At 41.7% G+C, this 18944-nt stretch overlaps 1 protein-coding gene across 1 annotated transcript in view; it reads right to left on the bottom strand.

Annotated features, from left to right (window-relative positions):
- The window catches only part of LOC119811607 (teneurin-3), a 378529-nt gene that overhangs the window by 324275 nt on the left and 35310 nt on the right, over nucleotides 1-18944 (bottom strand). Inside the window, 2 exon segments of the mRNA XM_042054919.1 lie at nucleotides 9009-9250; nucleotides 14810-14934. Coding sequence (XP_041910853.1) covers nucleotides 9009-9250; nucleotides 14810-14934 — 367 coding nt within the window.

Below are 18944 nucleotides of genomic sequence, written 5' to 3'. Positions count from 1 at the left end.
AATGGCGGCATTATTGATAGAACATTTTACACAGCCTTCACATCGCTGCTCATGGTTGAAAGGTAAGGGGATGTAAAGCCAGGACAAAAGCCCAGGCAAATCCTAGCTGGAGAGCTTATGGGGAGACGCTGAGGAAGGACACCAATTTGAGTAGAATGCAGAACCTGAGTTCTTATCTCTTTTGGCAATTTAGTGGTTCGATAACTCTAGGCAAATTACTTAATCTCTTCAAGTCTCACATAAAATATAAAGAGTAAGGGAACTGTTTACTTCAGGAATAGCCTACATATTGAGGGTGGTGGGTCCCATACAGCCATTCCCACGAGGGATAAAACACGACTTGTTTGGGTTCTCACTGGGCTGTAGTCTCTAACGAGATGGAATTAGAAGAGTATTCAATTACATGAGTTGCTCTGGAAATCAAACATCTGTATAAAGGGTTTATCACAAAGCCTGACAGTGGTCCACATCTGTGGTCCAAGCACTAGGGAAACTGAGGCAGGAAAGTTCTAAGTATGAGGTCATCCAGGGCCACACAGCAACCCAGACCTTGCTTCAGAACAAAAATCAAGTGGGCCGGTTATAGCTCAGCCTGTGCAACCCCCACCCCACCCCACCCCCCGCCCCGTGTTCAAACTCCGATGAAGAAAAAAGAAGCAGGAAAAGGAAGAGAAAGAAGACGGTAAATACACAAGGGTTTATCAAAGCAAACTCCTGCAACTGCTAATAGGCCTTAGCCGTGCTAACAAATGTGCAGTTTGAATTAAGTCATTCTCAACATTCTTTTAGGTTCCTAAGGTCTCCAGTTCTATTTATTTTCATTTTTCATAGGAGAAGTTAGTTATATTGGCTTTTTAAAAATTGTGTGGTCTTTTTGTTCACAAGGGCAAGAGAATAGAAATTCAGTCTCTTGTTCTGTTCGAATAGCAGTCCTTGCCTCTTTTAACAGGAAAAAAAGAAATAAAGGGGAAAAAAATTACATTTCTGCCCCAGTCCTTTTGACGTATTGACTTACTCCAAACTGTAATTCTAAAGGATATAGCTTCCCCAGTAGAGGAAACAGTGCGCTTAGTAAAATGCTTGCCATTCAAGCAAGAAGCCCCGAGTTCAAACCTCAACATCCATATTAAAAAGCAGAGGAGAGTGGTGGCTTCTAGTACTGGTGGTACAGAAACAACAAGATTCCTGGAGTCACAGAGCAGGCAAACAGACAAGTCCAGCTCCCATGTAGAACTTGGTGACTTCTAAAGAAGGACAACTGACGTTGATCTGTGGAATCTACAGGCTTGTGCACAAACGTGCAGACACACATTAACACGCACGCGTAAACAAATAAGAACACATCTTCTGTGCCAGTCTGAGTTTTGTTGCTGCCATCACTGGCCAAAGCAAACCTGGGAGGAAATGGTTTATTTCAGCTTACGGTTGATAGCCTACCATCAAGGGAAGTCGAGGTAGGAACTCAAGGCAAGAACTGAAGCAGAGGCCATAGACCACCAGAGGAATGGCGCTCACTGGCTTGAACTCCATGGCTTGCTTTCTTCTGCAACCCAGGACCACCTGCCCCAGGGTGGCACTGCTCACAGTGTCCTGAACCCTTCTACATCAATAATTAATCAAGAAAATGTCCAAGTCATTCTAGTCTACATCAAGTGGATGCAAACTAGCCAGCCCATCTTCACTACCTTACTTAGCAACAGATTAGATAATTAGATAATGTTACCAGTTAAGTCATTTATTACAGCCCCAAAAGGGTGACCCATCACTACTCAGGAGGCTGATGCCAGAGAACTGCTAGAGGCCAGTTCAAGGCTCATTTGAAGAACTTACAGTCTTCTCTCAAAGACAGATCACCGTTTCAGCGCTAGCTGTATAACCTGTGTAAGCCTACTTAGGATGCGCAAAGTTCTGGATTGTTCCAGCCCCACTAAGTGTCTGTATCAGTCTTAACTGTATGATATTTCTTTTTTTCCTTATTCAAATGTACTATTACCACTCTCTGATCCTCTTTTAAAAGGCCTTCCCAAAATTCAATTATTCAAAAATCTCACTTGAGTCAAAATGCAAAGAAACAGGGTATCCTATCCATTCAAAAAGGCTTCCATGAAGTTCAAACTAAGAAAGTTAATAAGACTGGGTCTGAGAAGAGTCAGAACTTTTCTATTCCTATTTTATGCATAAATTACAGTAACACCAACGAAATCATCTTGGTTGCTTAATGGCGCAGTAATAAGAAATGAAAACCGAGCGTATGGCAAAGGGAAAGAGTGAACCCTTTTTTATAATTCATTTCAGAACTTGAACTACAGAAATAATCTTAAAGAGTCAATAAAAGAATTCGGTGAGTGCTCAGTGGGAATGCTGGAAGCCATGGGTTGGGATCCCCCAACTAGATGGGTGGGGAACTCTTAACAGCATGGTAATCAGGAGTGCAGGTATAGAGCTAGCAGTGACAGCATTCAAATTGCTGTCTGCCATTACTACTCATGGACCCAATTTTCCTATCAGTAATATGGGGACATCTCCTGTTTGGGGACAGTTGTGAGAGAGTGAAATGGTATATATAAAACCTTAAGCACAGCAAAAGCTCAAAAAAACGTGACTTTCTAACAACTGTGGGCATGGTCAAGAGAGACCATTTAGACAGGGCATACCTAGCCTTCGATAGCATCTAAGGAAACTACTACTTTAACCCATAGAGTAACTGGAGCTCACAATGACTTGCCGTCACCAAGAAATCCAACTGTATGTAGTGTATTCATTCAAGAAGCATCTAACTGACAACCATTGTCTCGGCACCGTGGTTGATGCAGTATTGTAAAGATGAGTAAGACCCAGTTCTAACCTGAAAGAACTTGTCCCCTGGTGGGGGAGAGAGAAGCATACACAGAGGACTATGATTGCGACATGCTAAGTGCTATGTGTGTGCAGGTATATATGTATATATATATATACATGTATGCATGTGTGTATATATGCACACATGTACAAATATATGCATGCATGTATGTGTGGGATACTATGGATGCACAGAAGGCTTTGCCCCAGGCAATCAAGAAAGGCTTCAGAGACAAATGCCAGGCAAGCAGGCTCTTGACAGATCGATGAAGTAAGAGGAGGCTCACACAGCACAAAGGCTGTGGAAATGCTAGAACATGGGTGGAATCACCAGAGCGATGGAGGCTGAGGTGGGATCATGAAGACTTTTGGAAAGATATTTGTAATGATGGTGCTGGAAGAGAGACAGACAGAAGGCAAGGCAACCATGAGGCAAACTGGAGAAACACTCTCAGAAATGAATACGGGCTGAATCTGGGCCCTTCCATGGGAGGGTAGGAGCGGTAATAGCAGAAAACTCAGTTGAAATACACTACGACACAATAATGCAATAAACCCAAGACTTTTTAAAAAACGATGTAACCTGCAGGTGCTATTTTTAGTGGCTTTGAGTTCCTGAGATCTGAGTATTACGTAATTCATAGCATGATAGGGAAGTATCTCCAACAAAGCTTGAAATAACATTTCAGGTATGTGATAACAGCAAGCCCCCTTTTTCTCGCTTGTGATACGATTTGTGTTTAGCTTTGATTAACTGTAACAAAAGAGAATGTAGTAAAATGGAAAGCATAAGCCAACCTCCGATAAGTAACTCTTGGGCTGGGGAAACAAAACTCCTACATGCTACACTTGATTGCTTCAAGTAAAGTCCCCCAAAGCCTATGTCTTGTGTTGTGTTTAATAAAGCTCCTCTGCCATTGACCAATACACGTTCAAGTATTTAAGTAAGAACTCTGTTTTATTAGACTTGATATAAAATACATCACAAGGAGAAGACTATCGACAACGAAGTCAGGAAATCTAAACTACAAATCTGACAATTCTGTTTCAATTTCTCACAGGAAGTGGCGACTCCAGTGTAGCAGCAACAGGGATACTAAAACCCGAGCAGCCTTAGAGTAAACCTGCTCAGGCACTTGCTAGAACAAACATCTTTTTTTTCTCTACTGCAGAAATTGAAGTTGGCAAGTCCCAACTAATAGCTTAAAACACAATTTGAGCAGTAGTAAACTAGTAACTTCTTTGCACAGAGACTAATCATCATCACCCTTTCAAAGAAAATACAAAATAGCCAGTCAGCCTGATCGCCTTCAAGTTTAATGAAGGGCTAGCTCTCCATACATGTATCAATGTATGTGAAATAAAGTTGCCAAGGAAAATCTACTATCATTCAAAAAGAAGCTAATTCCAATTTTCACCATTCGGCCTGATGTTCTACAACAGGAGAGCATAAAACATATAAAATATAAAGAAGGAAATATGATAAGCCAATATAGGAAAACCTGTCAGGGATGAAGTAAGCGGGTGACTGTCACAAAAATGTCCACGTGGCCTTTCTTACCTCCGTCAAGGTCGCTTTACTGACGGTGCGTTCAATAAGATAATGCATTTAGCCACTTTCCCTGCCTCTCACTTCGACCTCACAAATCCAAATGGCCTTGTTTAACTACCCTGGCCTTTCACCATTTCCCTGAACAAAGATAATTAAGGAGATGTACTGCCCCCTACTATCGCAGGAATTGAAGGACAAATAAACTTTTAAGAGCTCAGCCAGGTGTCCACTTTACTAAGTACAACTTTTAGGCAGGAGGTACAGTGAAATAATGGTTAAATAATTAGAGAAGGTTAACCATGCTAAATTTGTTGTATAAGGTGATTTTCTTTTATCTAAAAGAAAAGGCATTAAAAAATAGGTGTTCAGGCTTCTTTTTATGAGCCTTTTGGCAGCTGGTCCTCCCCTTACTTTAATGTTGAGGGAGGGGAATGATAATGTTTAAGAGACGTTTCCTCTAAATTACTATAGAATGCGGCTTCCCAAACCTAACTACCATTTAAATATGACCTGTCCACAAATGTCTGCCTGTTCAACTAGTTTTTCCCTTGTGAAGTTAATTTGCCATCTAAGGTCTCAGACACAAACTATTTCTGGGATACCAGAGAAGGGGGTAGTTTTTAAGCTGACATTTAGTGAAAATTAAAAGTAGCGATTTCAGATCTCAAATATGGGTTCTGGAAGTAGCAGCTAGGTTTGTAACTAAAATCAATGTATAAACATAAATTTTAAGCAGCTGGTTTCTTAAATATTAAAATGCATAATTTCAAACCTGCTAGATGTATTTGTAATTTCTATACATTCTATCTCTATTAAAGAGAAAAAAAAAGTTTGACATGTCAAAAACCAAACTATGTATTCCAAACTGCTGGAAACTTCAAGAAAGGCCTCAGGTATAAAACAGCATTCCAATAACTTTGTATTCTAAACAAAACTCCAATAAGTCATACAAATTTTATTTATTTTGTATTATCTACAGTAAGAGAAACCCGCAATGCCAAATAACCTGATACATCTAAATAGAATGAGTTCCTAATGTAAACCATCTCTTTTGGATGAAAGAATCAAATTGTTATTTTTGGCATTGAAATATCCATGTTTCAGGATGTGTATATGCTTCGCAGACAATCACAGCCAAAACAGCACTTATGGCTGAATACTTCAAAGCTATGTTTAGATGCTTCAGACCTGTCCAGATCATTGAGATACAGCCAAAATCCAGATAATCCCATTAACCCAAACCTCTGGAATCCTCCTCTTCCTCTCTCCCAGTTTCCCACATCCCATAATCTTCTGCTCTTTTCTGTTTTTGTAACTATGTTGTATTAGCTAAGAACCAGTTGGTCAGACAATCTCAATCTTAAATTAAACATTCTATTAGTTCTGGTTTGGGTCTTAAACCATAACTGTTCAAAATTTCTGCTCACACTCAAGGTTAAAAAACAAAAGCCTGTTTACTTCCTTAATTCAACACATGTCTCCTCCTTCATGGTACCATTTTCACAACACCCAAAAGTTCAGTAAGGCTACCAATTTCTCAACTGATAGCTGCAAAGGTACTCATGTCTAAGCTAAGCCAGAACATTTGCAGCTAAAGTTTAATTTAAATGAATGTGTACGTAGACACAGACAGGTATTTGCACAGACTGAGAGATTCCAGTGAAGCTGTAATATATCATAGGAGTGTTAAATAGACTTTTTTTTAAAGTGAGGAAAAGTTAATAGAAAATAAATTTAAGTCGAAACTTAAAACAAATGACCAGTCCACTTTTTAGACTTACTTCTGGATAGAAGGGTAGTTTGTTAAAAATCTTTATTAACAATTGTTTAATTAAAGCCCAGGAAACAAAATAAATGACAAACATACAGAATTGATGCTCCAGCACTCGATCTCTTAATTGCTGATCAGAGCTGAAAATGGTCCCTTTCTCTGTACTAACTGAATGAGCCTTGTTAAACCCTTTGAAATGCACGCTAGAAAATACAAGAATACAGCGTAGAGCAGGTTCTTTAATTTGGGTCATTTTCTGTTGCTTGCAGTGGCGATGGGTGCTTAGCAACGCTGTTCTGGTGGCCCCTTTTAAGGAAATGAATACCTGGAATACAGCATTTTAATTTATTTTATGGCATTAATTATCAAGATCACTGTATTCAGACAGTGCCTCCTCTGCCACTTGTCTACATTATGAAAGACAGACGTCCCATGATAAATTGGATGCATTATTTCGCACGACAGAAGATCCCATGCACCCCCTGGCCAAGTAAAAAGATGGACGGGCATAAAAACCAGTAGGAAAAGAAAGACAACAACAAAAAAAAAGTTAAATGTTTAGATGAGGATTTTATCTGAAATCAGTATTCAGAAATCCACGATGGAACCCATGCTAATTTTCTTTCCCTAAATCTTTGGAAAAAAAACTACGTTTTTTATCAGGCCATACAGTAGACCATCGGTATCTATGAAGTGTGGCACAACACTGCCAAAAGTTGGTGGGCTTTTTTTTGGTAAATGTTTTCCTAATAATTTTTAAAATGATTTTTATAAAAGAAGTTTTGCATGAGAAATAGTAACCGAGGACCTCTTAAATGACGATGAGTTATTCACTTCAAACCGATCAAAATGTGTTCAAAAGAGTCCTATCTGGGAGATGAGAAAAAAAGGGTAAAACAGAGCTACCAAGTGCTTTCTAAGAAATCAAACCCCGAGTTATGTTCTTCACACTCTCTTATATTAATAACCCGTGGAACGGGTTAAAAAGCCAATGGTTAAATATTCAGGATATATCTCTATCTTTCTGATCTCAATTATCATTGGTAAAAGTGTAACTCTTTGAACTTCCTGCATCATGATTCCATAATTCATTTTAGAGTCCAAGCCTTGTAGGTGAGGGGCTTATGTCTCCATCCCCTTCAGTCTTCTCAGCTAGGAGACCAAGTGACTCTTTGTTTAAAATTTATCCTAATTTCAGTCCTTAAAAAAAAATAAGAAAGAAAGAAAAGAAAAGCTTTTAACACTCAGTCCCCAGAGATGAGACAGGAACCAGATTAACAACCTGCAATCTTTTTTTTTTTTTTTAATTTCAGTCTATCAGCTAGCATGTAATCAACATCTCTTTAAATTAAACAGACTTTTCCACTGGATTTAAATTCATCATTAGGTTGTGCAAATCACAGGATTAAAAATGGGAGAACACAAAAATTCCCCCAAGTTTTTAAACTGTAAACACATGGGCTCTGGATGGGGGTTGTGTGTTTTAGACATCACAGTTGCTCTTGAATGCCTGAGAATCTGCTGGGGAAATGTGGGGCACAGACAGTGTGAAGGCTGCACTCATAATACCCTACTGAGAGGGTAGCTTTCTAAGTTAGCATGTTTCTAAAATGCCTTCTCTGGCTATTTCCAATCCCTTCTGAAGAGCTACTTTAATAATTAGCACACAGAGGTCTCTGGATGGCTCCCCGAAACATTTAAAAGCAGAGAACAAAAGGTTTATTTTAAAAATGAAAACCTTGGCTTGCACCACGCCAGACTGGAATCTGCTTTCAATTACCGAAAGTATTTCCACTTTAGGGGAAGGGGATCAAATCTGCAACTACACCATCTTAAAACACTAAATTTGATTATAGGAGGCTTTCAGAGGCAAAACGACTCTGTGGCACAGGCACATGCATCGGTATGGATCATTTATAAGATATTGCAGAGATACACGCTAGCACATGAGAGGGCGGAAATGTGATTTCTCATTCTGGGAGCTGCCGCAGGTCCTTGTTTTATTAAAACACACACACAAATAGGCAAATGATTCCTTTTTCGCTAGCACTGCATAAGTTTTCCCCAACTATCCCACAACTCTTTTTTCCACAGAAGTAATCTACAACGAGGCACATCTGTGAAGTTCAATTTCTTTGGAGACTGCGTGCTCCTTAAAATTCTCTCACGACAAAAAGGGACAAGAGTATTTCGCAGGCAAAAAACCTGCTCTTTTAATTAGCAAGCTTATTTTGTACCTTTCCCCCCCATTAAGCAATTAGTATGATGGATTTCGGTTAATGGAACCAAAAGGTTGATTCATTTACGTTCGAAGCAGATTTTTAAACATTGCTGACATGAATTATTCAAAATCATGACCGCTAACACTTGCTCCAAACAAATTCCAAAAGATATATGGCAAAGTCAAAGAACACATGGAGGTTAAAAAAAGAAGAAGAAAAAGACAGTTTTACCTCGTGGATTAGGACTGTATATTACTCATTTTAGAAATCCATTTAATTAAAAATACCGGGAACAAAAGACTCCATCTCCCCGAGGCTACCTGCACCACTCCGGGTGACGAAGAGTATCCGGGAAAGTTCTGCCTCCACCTCTTCTAAATCTTTCAAATCAGGCCCCTCGGGGGTTAAAAAAAATAGCCACCTCATTTCAGATGCTAATGTTGCCTCTGCACCGCTTCCCAACCGGCGCGGAGCCTCCTCCCGTCCCGACGCCACCGGGGGCGACCGAGAGCGGACCCACACCGCGGGGACCGCGGTAACCGCGGAGCCGCAGCCACCGCGCGCCCGGGAGCGTGGAGCCGCACTCGGATCCGCGCGTGGAACCGCCCAGGCCGCGCTCACCCACCTTGCCGCCGCGCGCCCTCGCCGTGGCCGTGCGGAGCGGAGCCCGGCGCTGCCAACTTGCCTGGGTCTGGAGCGGATCGCGTTACAGCGCCGGGCTCGGGGCTCCGGCTGCGAGCGGCAGCCAGACGTGATAGGCTGAAGCTGCTCTGTTTACACCCGGCCGCCGAGGGGGCGGCGGCGACGCTTAACCCTTTCGGGCCGGGCCCCGCCGCGGCCGGGCCGCCGCCTGGCACTCGCCACAGCCTGTACACAGGCACGCACACACGCGCTCCCGCAGGCACACGCGCGCACACACATGCACACACGAGCCGGAGCCGACTGCAAACTGCTCGCAAACTGCTCGGCCGACCTGCTCCGGAGACCCTGGAGGGAGCGGCCGTCCCTGCACACACGCGTGAACACACACACACACACACACACACACACACACACGAGCGCACACCCCGAGACAGCAGTGTGTGCTCCCGTACTGCTCTCGGCAGGCTAGAAGCGTCCGTATTCTCCACCCGCACTACTTTCCCGGGCTTACAAAGAATCTCCTTCTCCGGCATCCCGAAACCCGACTCCGGCTCCACCACCGTTCCCGCACCACGTCGGCTGCATCCCCAACCCCACCCCACCCCACCGCGGAGACCGCCACCTCACTGCGGGTCGGCCCCAACTAAGTCCCGGCAGACGCGCGCCAGCTCGTACCTGCAGGCGGGAGGAGTCCACGCGCCGTCCGGAGTCTCGCTCGCCTGGCCCGGCGTGCGCAGCGCGTGGGTGGGTGTCGCCTGGGAGCGCCGCGGGGACCCGCGCAGCCCGCGCTCGCCCTGGGCCTCGGTCACGGCGCTCAGCCACTCTCGGCCCTGCGAAGACGCAGGGGCGGCAGTGCGCCCTAGTGCTCGACACCTTCGCCCCCTCCTCCCCTGATGCTGGGGACAGTCACCAGAGGCCCTGGGACTGAATGCTTAAGATCAAGGGGTATGAGCGCTGAATGAAGTGCAGGGCTGGCTAACCTGATCTGAAACAGCTAACGTGTTCTAACCAGCTCTACTTTAAAATAAAACATGCTTCAATATTACTGCGCTTACATTTTTTTTTGTTTGCAAAACTGTCCCTCTCTTTAGGTTCCACTTTCATCATTTTTTTTTCATTGCCTCCGGTCCAATGTCCCGCCTTCCTTTTAATTCCTCCTTCTTCGAGAACATTCTACCTTCCTATCCCTTCAAAACGCTTAGCTCCACCATGCCGAGAATGGCTAGCTGTTCAAGGATTTTTAGATTTACCACTGTTTTCTTACAGTTTCTCTCTCTCTCTCTCTCTCTCTCTCTCTCTCTCTCTCTCTCTCTCTCTCTCTCTCTTCTCTTCTCTTCTCTTCTCTTCTCTCTCTCCACACATATATACATATATGTATATATACATATATAAAAGAAAACTAGAACACTTTATAACACTCATTTTAATCAATATATTACCAGTTTTCATTTTGCATTTTAACTTTCCTAGACTCACACACTCACACAAACACACCCCAAAAGACAATACCGTAGGAAAAAAACTATCCTTCCCCCCCCTCTATTTTTCAAGAAATTCACGTACTTCCACTCCCCCTTTCTTCTAAAAAAGGATAATCACTTTCCATATTCCCAGCATTCGACAATAGCCATGTTTGTCTTTTTTTTTTTTTTTTTTTTTTTGCATTGGGGTGGAGGACTACTACTTTGACTTCAGCTTTGACGTGTCTTATATTGAAAGGTCTAAGAAGGTGAATGCAAACCTATGACTATAGAGAACTTCCCTTCTCAGACATTCCTCATCAGACCTAGAAAGAGCTGTTGAGGCTCCATATTTTAAGCAAAGCGTCTACATCTTCCTGTTCTTCCCTGTCATCATGAAGGCCCTTGCAAACACCGTGATTCACCCAACACACCTTCTTCCAGACTGTTGAGAGTGATCAGGATAGAGAATCTTTAATTGGCCTTTAATATCTTTTAATTGACCTTTAATATCATTAATTAAGATATCATAGGAGTTACTTTCAAAAAGCAATTACTTAAAATTTAGACATTCCTTTGACAGTCTAAAATTTGAAGTTATTTCAAGGTTCTGAAATTCTCTTGTAGCAAAATTGGGTCAAAAAGGAGAACAATAGACATTTTGTAGGGCACCGAAAAAATTTTAAGCTCTTAGATAAATACTTTCTTCAATCAACTGTTTTGAAAGGAATCATTTCACAGAGTTTGTAATGCTCGACTTTTCTCGGGGTGGACAGCCCCAAGTCATTGCAAATACACGTTGTATAACCTGAAAACAGAGCATGAAAATGCTGTTCCTTGAGTCTTACAGAAATTAACTAGGCAGAACACTGAACAGTCACATTTGCTAAGACCCAGGGGCTTGTATGTCCTTGGGAAATGTATCTCTTGAATTTGATGACCACAGATTTGCAGAACTGGACCAAAACACAAGAGCACGGGAAGATGGACGTTCTCATGGAAGAATGGATGGTCTGATGGGCTTAAATAAAATCACAGTTTGGGGCAAGATGAATCTTAAGAAAACCGATATTTGGCACGCTCATTTCCCCCAGATAAATGCTATGCAAATTGGTCACTGATTGATAGCATTTATTAAAATTCCAATTTAAAATGCTAATTGAGCAATGCCCACTTATAAGTATCAGATCCAGGTTAGGCAAATTTTTATATAGCAAATATCCTACATGTGTATCTACTTCTAGCTTTTCTGAATGCAAAAATGATGATTACAAATTAGACAAAGACAGTATCTCTGGAGAATTATCAAGGATTGACTTTCAGAGAGATTGAATAGTGGCAGCAGCTGCCGATGTGGAGGAGACAGAGGAGATGTTCTTAAACTATTTCCTATGCTGAAACATGAAGAATGGGTCTTACATATACCTTCCAAGGAAAATCATGGTCTTATGACCACACTCATCCATGCATCCAGTCACAACCCTTCAAAATACAAGAGTCCACCAAGGAGTCCCACAGCAAAATGTGCAGGCAAAAGGCACAAATTCAATTCCTGTTTTCTTCTACCATCATTTGCCATATTGATGATGCTGGGGTTAATTAGCATTACGGATACTGCCTTTCACAGCTCAAGTAGTTCCTGTCGCGGATCTGCAGAATTCCCTACCGTTGCGCGAGCAGACACTATTAAATATGTTGAAATATGTGGCTATTTTATGTTGTGAATAAATAACCACATGGAATCATACTTGCAATATTAAATGAATTTTACTTATGACTGAATTCAGTTCTTTAGGCATAAAACCCTAATGACTGCACACCACAAGGAAGATTTTTAAAAATGCATGAACCAAACCAAATCAAAGCAAATTGTATTTTTTTTTTAAAGGACCCTTGAATGAGCTGTTACTTCAAACTGCTACTAACTTAGCTTCATATTCAAAGTGCTTCTGGTCTTTCCCTACTTAGGCCCGGAGCCTTGAAGAGTCAGACTGCAGCTGAAAGTAGGGTGAGTCCATTCCCCGATAATTAGTAAGCACCACAACCAGACCGTCCGCAACAGTAACACAAAACAAAACTCAAATACTTACACCATCGCATGTCATGACAGCATTATGTTGAGCATCTGGTGCATATATTTTTCGCTTTTGTCCTGGATATCAAACCTAGGGCCACTGGTGTTGTAGGCCAACGCTACACCCTGGCCTGACACATCCCACTGAAATTCTTTAAGGCCCTTTGAGTTAGTGGGAGTAGTCATCCTATTCCATTTTAAAGATGAAAGATACTGGAAGCTAAGGAGGTTCAGAGTGTATACACCTATTTACAGGGTGCCAGGGCTTAGGCTAAGTCTCAAGGGTGAGGGCTTCTGAATCCAAAAATTGAGTCACAGATTTGACTCAATGGTTAAACTGGTTTTAAATGTGTTGCTCACTTTCGAAGCCAAATGTATCGAGACAAGTTACATCACCTACCTTAAAACATGACGTTCGAGCTTACAAACGATAATCTATGGCTCTTAGGTGGGGGAACAAAGAGGCCTGATACCGCGTTTCTCATGTTCTGAAAGTACTTCAAGAGAGTGAATAGAAAGGTGTGCCAATATTAGTGTCGTCTGCAAGCTGCAAATTTTGTAGAGGAACAAAATGATCATAAAACATTCCTAAATGTTGATTTAGAGATTATCATGTAGCAGTATCTGTCACCAGAAGGATTCTGCTAAGAATTTTACCCTTATTTAAAAATATTTTTTTTCTTTTTTAGAATAAATATGTCAAAGAAACTGTTATCAAAATTACAATATACTGACACATATAATAGCTGATATATAATGACATCAATTAGCACATAATCATTATACAAGTACTCTGGTCACGTGTTGGGCATAAAATTTTAGATTTCTATCTCAAGTTTTGGCAAGCAATTTTTTTCTAATAAAGTTCAAGGGCCAAATGCACAAAAACAAAAATAAAGCATTGAAAACAGTCTTGAGAGGAAGGCCAGATCATAATTTTTCATGGGTCTCTGAAACAAATCTAAAGAACCCGTATCCTATCTAGGTGACTCTTTACCCAACAGGAATTCCACCTACAATATACATATTTATTTTTACACCAATATGAAACAACCACAAGAGAAATCATTTCTGAAATGTAAGCCTCTTTGTTTTCAAAGCCATTAAATTATTTTACCAAAAGAAGCCAAATGCATCTTAAATCCAGTACACAATAAAGACCTGAAACTCCCCCTTTGGCTATGCAATAATTATGCCTCTGTGTACCAAAAAAAAAAACCCTGGTCTTATTTCTGTCTTAATTCAGATGACCTTGGGCAGCCGCCTTCTGGGTCCTTGCCAGTCTGTACAGACAGGGGAGAGGAGGAAGCAGGGCTTGGGTGTGTGGCGAGGTCTGGATTCCTTGCAGGAGGCAATCAAGCAAGGTGCTCTCTCCAAACAGCTTGGTGAGTTCCTGCCTCCTTACTGGCAAGCTTCCAAGTCTGGGAGAACAGGGTGAGGATGGGGGATCATTCCTACCTGGTGGAGCACTGGACAGGGCAGGCGTCCAGTGGAATTCAAAGAGCAGCAGGAGTTAGGTAGGGGTAGGGACGCCAGAAACTGAGCATAGCAAGAACTGAGAGACGAAGTCAAACACCACCCAAAGGCAGCATTAGAAAGATATACTTCTCTGTCTCCAGTACAGAGAAGTATAGAACCTCACTCACTCCATCGGTGAACCACCAGGCTCCAGAAATGCAGGAGAGGCCAATATGGAAGAAGCACCCTTCATCGCTAGCATTTGAGTGTAGGCAGAAATACTAATTCCCAGGCCCACCCAGGGATGACAGTGTCTATCAATGCATGGCAACCTACTGGGGTCCACCTCATTTTAGGTCTGGCAAACTGGAATACATCCTGGAGGAACATTTTGCATGCATTCTCTGATGGTTCAAGATTAATAAATAGAGATGTGATAAATAAACATGAATGAATGATTTCAATTAAACATCTGAAATGAATGAATGACTTCGGTTAAACAGCCATGTCATCAATCTGGACTACTCATTTTCCACCACCCCCTTTCCCATGCCACAAAACATTGGCCTCAGAACCATCTTAGTTAATGTCAGAACACTAGGCAGCATGTCTGTGAATTCACATACATCACTACAAGTATTTTTCTTTGCCTCGGAAAACCAAGAACTACTTATTCATGAGAAGGAGATATGCGTGTGGTCAGAGATGCTGCTGCCTGTCATGATGAGAGTAGCAGCCAGTTCCTCCATGTAGTTAATGTAGCACAGAAGTCATAGAAACTTTGATGCTTACCCTTTCAATTTTATCATATCAAAAATTTCCAGAGGATCAATAGTACTGATCATTTCTGGATCTTTGCCAAACAAATATAGATAATCGACATTGGGTTGGCTTGTGGTGTTTTCACGAACAGCCAACTAAAACATGTTTGTAATACACTCTTTTGTTTTATGAGTGTGTTCTTTTGTTTTGTGAACATGAAGCATTTTTTTACACATCACTTTGTATATGCTCATGGCTGCTCTTTACACGACCAATCACAGCTTGTTCACCATGTGACATAGAGGAAGTTCCTCCTTTCAGCCTTTTCTGACTGGCCAAGACCAGACAAAGTGTCCTGCTGTGTGTTCCCACTGAGCTCCATAAATACCCCTTTCTATCTATCTTCAAACACGTTCTGTTGCTGGTCTTCCTGTCCTTAACTCCTTCCTGACCATAAATACATCACAGAGATGCAGATCATTGGGTAAGGAAAATGTCTGGCAAATGAACAATTCCTCTGCTAACTCCTTAACATGAACAAACTTGGTACTAAGTAGATGTTGCCTTGGGGATGGATGGACCACTAGGAACAAACAGTCCAGACTGAAGAAAAGCCTCGTTAATGAAAACTGCTCAGACATTTACATTATCTAGACTGTGATGACGTAATTCTTGCATCTCTCTTCTTTCTTCCCTGCTTCTACAATCCCTCCCACACACACCACTAAAGGGCATACATTTTGGATTACAAAAGTTGTGACCTAATGGCACTTACCACCATTGATAATAGTTCGAGTCATTATTATAAACTCTATAGTCCATATATTTTGGTCATAAAATCACGAAATTATAATACTGGACATAGACATAATTCATGATCTAGGCTGAAGATGTCTCTCAGATAGAGTTCGTGAAAATTAACACTGTGTTCTGAAAAATTAATTTTCTGGGAAGCCGTACTATGCCGTGTCTTTCCAAGTAATATATGACAGTGTTTACTTTGTTTTGAGAGTCTCCCTCTCAAGTCACCATTTATAGCCAGTGCCTTCACTAGAATCATCGGTAGAGCAGTGAAGAACAGATACCACCATTTCTCAGTAATAAGGGCCCTTCATGAACTTGAAGATGATTATTCTTCAATTTTCCCTTAAAATCCACGGCCAGGCTAAACTCAAGTTACTGTTATTTTACCATCTTCTTGCCCATCACTTTAAAAAAATTTTTTTCATTGTCTTGATAGCTCTTCTCTAAGTGGCACTGGCCGAGAACCAAAAACCCTCCAAGCCTCAACTAGAGATGGAGGCCCGGGCAATGAATAAAGTCTAGCGGAAGGACACGAAGCTTAGAGAGAGAAAATCCGAAGCGAGCATCTCACTAGCTGCCTTGTGAAACACACCAGCCTGAAGACAGAGATGAAGGGGTGATTGAGCTCTGTACCAGGGAGTCACAGGCCCAGCCCCGTAGGGTGCTATCGATGATCACAGCTGAGATCTAGAGGCAACGCGTAAACTGAGAAAGTCAAGCACCGGGCTTGAATCTTGGGGATTCCTGACATGTGAGCACCGTGTAAAAAAGGTCACCGCTAGGGAGACAGAAGGCGACCTCTAGGAAATTGTAGAAAGAGAGCAGGGTAACATGACAAGCCCTGAAGGGAAGGCTTCAGGAGCTGGGGCTGGGAACGGGTTGGTGACAGTTAACAAGACTCCACGTTACAGATTAAGACTTAGGACAATGGAAGCTCTTAACGCGGGCCACAAGAAGCAATTTGTGAGCTAAAGGATAATAATTTCTAGAACAATATTCAGCTTTAATAGTTGTTCAAAAGAAAATGGATGTGAGGAAATGGATAGAGACTAGTAAAAATATAGATTTTTACCCCTTCTTTTTCAAAGTTTCTATATTTTAATTCCACTTGCATTTATTGAATGACCACTACGTGCTCAAAACACCTACAGTATTTTTTTTTTCCGAGACAGGGTTTCCCTGTAGTTTCTAGAGCCTGTCCTGGATCTAGCTCTTGTAGACCAGGCTGGCCTCGAACTCAGAGATCCGCCTGCCTCTGCCTCCTGAGTGCTGGGATTAAAGGCGTGCACCACCACCGCCCAGCTCACCTACAGTATTTTTAACTTAAAGGACTTCCTTAAGCCACACACGACAAGGTAGTTTAAAACTTAGGGGGAAAGTACTGTGACTTCATTATTTAAATGTTCTGGGACGAGGGCAGTTTCCTTTTTTTTTTTTTTTTTTTTTTTTTGACAAATTCCCAAACATTATCTGTACCAATCTGTAAAAATCAAGTGTGCTTAGTGTCTTGGTAGAAGCAGCAGGAAACTCATATAAAATATAGGAAGGTTTATCCCCCCTTTTTATTCATGCATGACAACAAGAAGGTATATAGAAAATATGTATTAATAACAGGTGGACTCAGATTTCTGGTTAAGGAGAATTCCGGTTGTTTGTCTCATCATGGGAGCTTTCGGCTTCTAGGTGACTATAGACATCCAGTGTTATCTCTTTCTCCTAGAAGAACTGGTGCAGAGGGAATCAGATCTGCCAGAAACACGGGAAGACAAAATAAGGGCCTCTAATTGATGCTAAACTAACTGACCATGGCTCCGGAGGGTTCGACAAACAAGGGATCATGACCGCTGAGGAGCAAGTCCACATGAAGATTCTGACACCAGAAAATCCAGACACTTCAAAGCATGTCATTCATGGTGGTAATTTGACTTCAAAATGGACACCGCTGGGAAAACACATACAGAATGATGTTATTTCTGGCTAAGCGCCTTTGCAAGATTTTCAACAAAAAGTCTGGGCAGCGTGATCATGTAAATGAACTTCAAAGATTAAGGTGGGGCAAGGTAGAGTCTTTTGGAATTAATTTTATAATATTACCCATTAGGTCAATATATCCGGATGTCACTTCAACAACAGCAAGAAAGGTGTGGTTCCGATGATGTAAGCAGACTGGATAAGCTAAAAGGCTCTCCAGTGGTAGGCACAAGTCCATGTTAAATAATCATACCTTCAGGGGGTCTGTATTCCACAGGGGATGTTGGGTAAGTCTGGTTCAAAGACTTTCTGGCGGGGTTTCAGGACAGTTAGAATTAGAAATTCCCTACCCAGAAAGTACGGTTGGATTAGAGTGTGCTTAATAGTAATTTATGATAGTGAGGAAGTCCTAAATTACAGTGGGACATTTATACAATAAAAAGCTTATTCTATTGCTGGGGATCATCTCCAGCAATTTTAAGAAACCATGAATTCTTGTCTTCCGAGTTAGGAAAATCTCTGATTGGTATTCAGATAAACAGGTATGTTTTTTCCATCCATACTATAAAGTAAACCAATAAACATCCTGTGTGGATGACGTCCCGGACTCACAGCAAAACAAACAGTGAAGCAAGACCACATCAATAGCTCCCAGACTGAAGCCAGCAGTGGTGGCCTACACCTGAATCCTAGCACTTTGAGTCCTGGCATTGTGAGTTCAAGGCCAACCTGGCATATATAGTGGGAGCCTATCTTTAAAAAAAAAAAAATAAGTTTTTAGCAAGGGTATGGTAGCACAGACCCTTAATCCAAGAAGCCAGAGGCAGAGGCAGGCGGATCTGAGTTCAAGGATAGCCTGCTCTACAGAGTTCCAGGACAGCCAGGGCTAAAACCAAAATGGTGCAGTGGTAAAGAGCACATGCTGCTCTTCCTCCCCAGGAAGAACCCCAGGATCTGGGTTCGTTCCCCAGCACCCACACCAGGAGGCTTACAACTGCCTGTAACCCCACCCAGCCCCAGAAGGATTTGACACCTTCGACCTCTGGGGACACTTGTGTTCACGTGTACAAACGCTTCCACACACATAATTAAAAATAACAACAACAACAAAAAATCTTTAAAAAAGCGTTTTCAAAGAAAAAAAAAACAAAAAAAAATTAAGTTTTACATATAGATATGGTATATATCACCTCGAAATGACAAAATGAATGGCCTGGAAGAAACATCACAAATCTCCAGAAGTCCAGAAATCCTCCACCTAGATTTATGATGTTGGAGGTCTTGATCTATACTTTTCCCTCTGTAAAAAGGGTCTTCTGAGACGTTTGCATTTATCCTTTAAATAGTCATTCATTTTCATTCTTCGCATCCCTCCCTCTCCCCTCCCCAA

The sequence above is a fragment of the Arvicola amphibius genome, chromosome 4, assembly GCF_903992535.2.
Source record: "Arvicola amphibius chromosome 4, mArvAmp1.2, whole genome shotgun sequence".
In the NCBI taxonomy this organism is placed as follows: Eukaryota; Metazoa; Chordata; class Mammalia; order Rodentia; family Cricetidae; genus Arvicola; species Arvicola amphibius.
The sequence above is the reverse complement of the archived record's forward strand: the minus strand, read 5'-3'. Positions and strand labels throughout refer to the sequence as shown.